Source organism: Bos indicus, chromosome 19, assembly GCF_029378745.1.
Source record: "Bos indicus isolate NIAB-ARS_2022 breed Sahiwal x Tharparkar chromosome 19, NIAB-ARS_B.indTharparkar_mat_pri_1.0, whole genome shotgun sequence".
In the NCBI taxonomy this organism is placed as follows: domain Eukaryota; kingdom Metazoa; phylum Chordata; class Mammalia; order Artiodactyla; family Bovidae; genus Bos; species Bos indicus.
In genome coordinates, this window is record NC_091778.1 from 42,891,493 (window position 1) to 42,896,740 (window position 5,248).

Genomic DNA, 5,248 nt, shown 5'->3' on the forward strand with positions numbered 1-5,248 from the left:
AACACCAGAAGCATGTCATACAGGAAGGAGGTTTATTGACCACTGAATACAAGAACACAATTAAATTTGAGGAGATTCTGAAGCACTGGAGTAGAACCAAAATCCCAGAAGAGACACTGGGAAAAAACAATAGCTTTAGTGAAAGACCATTACAACATGGAAACAAAGGGAAAAAATACAGCTTAAGGAACAAACAGGAAACCACTGCTCAGAAGTTATCTGTTATCCTATGATTCAGTGAAAATGCCTCCAGTGGGTTTGGTCTTTTTGGAAGGAAGACTAAGCTGGTGAGGGCAATACTAGCCCCGGTACCAGCAGCCTGGATCTTCTGCACTGGGCACAGACCTTCAGAACTGGCTCTTAGTGCCGGTGCAGGCAGGCAGAGCACTGCTGGGATGAAGGGTTCTAGAGGCAGGCATAGAGCAGGGATTACAGGGGAGTCTGCAGGGAGAGAGAGAGAAGAATGAGCTTGACCTGGGAGGTGAAAAGTATCTCAGTGATGGACAGAAAGGTAAGACCAAAAGTCTTAAGGACAGGTCCACCAGCAACAAATTACACAGCCCAGTGGAATCTACAGAGCAGTCCCACTTTCACTCTCACTGTATCTCTCCACATCCAGGAGTCCCTTGGTCAATGTGGCTTGGGGACCCTGCTATCATTCCTGAAACGTTCTATCAGCATTGCAGTCTGCACGCACCAGGAGAGGTGAATGTTTCACTGAGAGAGCACGCACAGGGAAGCTTGTTCTTTACAATGAGATCTTGAACAAGCTCTTGAGTGCTCTGTGGAATGGCATGGCCAGAAATTGCCTAGATCAGCGATCCCCAACATTTTTGACACCAGGGACTTGTTTTGTGGAAGACAATTTTTCCAAGGACTGGGACTCGCGAAGAGGGGATGCCTTGGGTGGTAATGGGAGCGGTGGGGAGCGGCAGATGAAGCTTCATTCATCTGCTGCTCACCTCCTGCTCTATGGCCTGGTTCCTTATGGACCAAGAACCAGGATGGCCTTGGGCTTGGGGACCCCTGGCCTAGATCATACATACTTGCAGTCTTCACTCTCCAGAAGGTTCTGGTATGTGTTGATCTCACACTCCAGCCGGGCCTTGACGTCCAGCAGCACCTGGTACTCCTGGTTCTGCCGCTCCAGGTCAGCCCGGATCTCGGACAGCTGCTCCTCCACGTTGCTGATATGGCTCTGCATCTGGGCCAGCTCGGTGCCAAAGCGGGCCTCAGATTCACACAGTGAGTTCTGCAGACAGTCCTTCTATAATGGGAAATAACAGGGTGAGAGACCTAGCTGCCCCCAAATCATGCAGTGAAAATCCTGGCCATGCTCAGCCACATGGGACAGATTCCAAGAAGTCATAGGACACTCCTGAGCTCTGGATAAACCACTGTCAATACGGCCAAGACTTTTCACCAAAAAAAAAACCTAACTCAAATGGTGTCATGGTTACCCATGCATCCCCCAGGCCTGACATAGACATTCAGTAAAATCATGTAGAATGAGTGCCTAAACCACCACACCTGATTCTGAAGGAAGTGACTTTTAATGGAAAGCATCCTCTGGGTCAAAATAACCTTGATAACAAGGCATCAAGTTTCAGAGGACTCAGATCCTGAGCTCTGACTTAACTGTTAATGAAACTGATTAGTGAGACATCTAAGGGATGCTGCTGTGAGCCCCGGGCCTGGGGCCCTCACAGCGTGGTGAGGGTGAGGAGGACCATACCAGGTTGTGCTGGGCTTGGCGCTCCACCTCCAGGGCGTTCACTGTGCGTCGAAGCTCCAGGATCTCCGACTGGCAGCATTGCAGCTCCTCTGAGCAGGACATGGCCTGCAGGCTGATGCCTTCAGACTGTAGCACGAGCACACAGAGAAGTGATCGATCACCTCCCTGGCCAGATGCAGCCGGATCCCTCCCTGCTCTGCAGCACCGCCCTCACCTGAGTTTGGAACCACTGCTCCACGTCACGGAGGCTGGTCTCCACCATGGCCTCGTACTGGCCCCGCATCTCTTCCAGCACCCTGCCCAGGTCCACAGTGGGCTCCACGTCCAGCTCAATCTTGAGCTTATCTCCCAGCTGACACTTCAGAGTGTTCACTTCCTACAGAGACAGAGAGACCAAGACCTGCAGTAAGAAAAGGGCATTGCAGAGAGCACCTGAGCCCCCTCCCCAACAAGCAGCATGAGATGCGACACCACACACACTGATGTGAGACGTCTTGCCCTGGGTCCAGTGGGAAGGACCCACCTGGAGACCTGCCTAATCTTACAAGGCATACCTTTAGAGAAGAAACCCCACTCTGCCACATCCCGTTGGGCCAGTCTGACTCTCAGGCCCAGATCAGTCCTTTATCCTGCTGCCACCTGAGCCTAGACTCTAACCCTGGAGACCCTTGGTGGGAGGCGCTCCCTTCTCTGCCCAGCACCCTCCCCTCCCCATGATGTCTGCAGCTGTAGGACCAGACCTGCTCGTGGTTGCTCTTGAGGCAGAGCTGCTCCTCCTTCAGGGATTCCTGCTGGGCCTCCAGGTTGGCCTTGGCCAGGCTTATGTCGTCCAGGATCTTGTGCAGCACGCACAGGTCCGCCTCCACCACCATGCGCAAGGAGCGCTCACTCTCGTGCCTTCCATCACAGAAGGCGCAAGTCAACCGAGATGCCAAGGAGAGCCCCTCTCAGCTGGCCCTGCCCCCACCCTCTTTACCAGCTTGGACCCTCGTTTGCTCATTTGGCTCAGCACTGGCCTTGGAGATGACTTAGACACAGTGCCCACTCTCAAACAGCTCACCGTCTAGTGAGACATTCACAGCACTTAATCATTTTCACCACTGTGAAATGACGCAACTTTGGTTCAGAAAGATTAACTGACCTGCCTAAGATCATGTACCTTAGGACCCAACACAGGGTTCATGCCATTGTATGAGCTCTTAGTTAACTAGGATAAGCAATAGCCAACTGCCTGGTCATTGATTTGCTCCTTTATCCCTTATGTTGGGACATTTTTCCATCTCTATTTTTCATCTTTGTTTAGTGGAAACACCTGGCACCTGAGAACTCCATAGATTGCTCCATAGGTAAATCTGGACCCTGGCTTATCTCTAAGAGGCTCCCTTAACTTATATGTGAAATTCAGTGGCTGTCAATGGCTCAGTTTATTCTAGAAATCACTTTATTTTGCTCCTGGTTAATGAAGTCAGACTGCCTTATCACAACCATTTTAGGAACCATAAATGAAGACAGACTAATACCAAACTATAGATACTCAATTCAATCTACCTTCTATTAGTTTGGTTTGTAAAAGTGAGAGAACCCCAGCAAAAAAAAAAAAAAAAAAATTTAATAAGGAAGAAAAAGGACAGTAATTCACTCATCCAGCAAGTATTTGGACATTGGGACTCACAGTGGAGGAAGGAGTCACTCTGAGCCCTCCTTCAACCTTACTTGTTAGTCACTCAGTCGTGTCTGACTTTTTGTGACCCCATGGACTATAGCCCGCCCGGCTCCTCTGTCCATGGGATTCTCCAGGCAAGAATACTGGAGCAGGTTACCATTTCCTTCTCTGGAGGATCTTCCCCACCCAGGGATTGAACCCAGGTCTCCTGCATTGCAGGCAGATTCTTTACTACTGAGCCAACAGGAAAGCCCCAACCTTACTTACTTGATTCTAAAGTCATCGGCAGCCAGCTTGGCATTGTCCACTTGGATGATCAGCCTGGTGTTCTCAGCCTTGCTGCACAGGATCTGAGCAAAGCCAGGAAGATAGTTCACATAACAGAGCATCACGCTCCAGGTTCCTGCTCTACGTGTGATGTCTATGTTCATGCTCAGGAGACTCCAAGAACCCAAAGCTCCTTCAGCTCTTGGTGGGTGTTTGCCTTCCATGCCCTTCTACCTCCCTTGGTCCCAGCACACCCCACCCGGGCTGCTCCACACCTCACCTTCTGCTGCAGCTCCTCAATGATGCGGAAGTGGCTCTGCTAGTCTGGACACACGGTGGACTCAGGGCATTTGCTCAGCTCCTGGATCTGGCTCTCCAGCTCCGCATTGTCCCTCTCCAGCCGGCGCACCTTCTCCAGGTAGCTGGCTAGCCGATCGTTCAAGAACTGCATGGTCTCCTTCTCGTGGCTGTTGAAGAAGCCTTCACTGAAGGTTCCGCAGATTCCGATGTTGCCAGGAATGTCACAGGTCCCCGGCAAGGGACAGGCGGTGTTGCAGCTGTGGGGCAGACAGAGGCTAGGTTGACCCAGAGGGGTTGTGCCCACTCGGACTCGGCTGGCATGTGCCAGGGTGGCCGAGAGGCCCAGAAGGGCAGCATTGATCTCTGCCCCAGGCTGGTCTCCAGTGTCAATGGAGGAGACGCAGATGTTTCTTGCTCCAGGAGTGTTGGTGCAGCCCAGAGAGTGGCATGAGCTGATGCAGGAGGAAGTCATGGTGGACTGAGGATACACAGGAGGTTCAGAGCCACTGAGAAGGCTGAGCCACTGCATCTGACAACCCTCTTCCCTCCCGGCCCTTTTATACCCCATCCCAAGTGGGTGTGGGCTCCATGCTTTGACCTCCCTGCCTTGATTCTCTATCTACTGTTGTACCGTCATCCTGTTACTCAGCTGTTGAGTTTACCATTAAGAGTTCCTCACCTCATTAGAGGAATGTTGATGAATCTGAGGTGCCTCCTGGCTCTTTGATATCAGATGAGCTGTTGGTGGGCTGTCAGAAGCTTTTCTTTATTTTTAAAAAAACAAAAGCCCTTTCAGTCATCAGATGGTTGGCCTCCTTAGTGGTATGTCCACACTGAACACGTGACTATTCCTGTAGGTCATCAGAGCAACAAGAGAGACAAACTTCTGTAACTACAGTGGCACTGACCTGGGCGAAGACTCAACCAGCCTTCCCTATCCAGGGAAGAAACTGGTTTTGGCAGATGTTATGGGCTTATTGGTTATCGAGAAGTTTTCTATTTCTTCTTTCTTCAGTTGTTTGCCTTTCTGCTCCACTCTAAGGGGCAGTAAGACTTCTCTGGTAAGTCCATTCATTCAACACACATCTCCTGATACATCCTATGTGCCAGGCTCATACCTGACACACAGTTGGTTAGGCACGATATCATTTCTGTCCTTCAAGAAGCACTATAACTTGGGTAGCCATGGGTGTTTTCAATAGTGTCTGGGAAATCATTAGTATAAGGGTGACTCTGAAAACCTGATCTAGACCAAGAAAAGTGAGCACAAAAAAACAATAACA

At 50.6% G+C, this 5,248-nt stretch overlaps 1 protein-coding gene across 1 annotated transcript; it reads right to left on the reverse strand.

Moving 5' to 3' along the window:
• Positions 1 to 208: 208 nt before the first annotated feature.
• On the reverse strand, positions 209 to 4,437 carry LOC109573304 (keratin, type I cuticular Ha7). The gene is given in 8 exon segments (XM_019980467.2): positions 209 to 404; positions 406 to 441; positions 1,047 to 1,267; positions 1,736 to 1,861; positions 1,950 to 2,111; positions 2,476 to 2,632; positions 3,666 to 3,748; positions 3,946 to 4,437. Coding segments are annotated over 8 exon segments (1,473 nt in total).
• Positions 4,438 to 5,248: the final 811 nt, after the last annotated feature.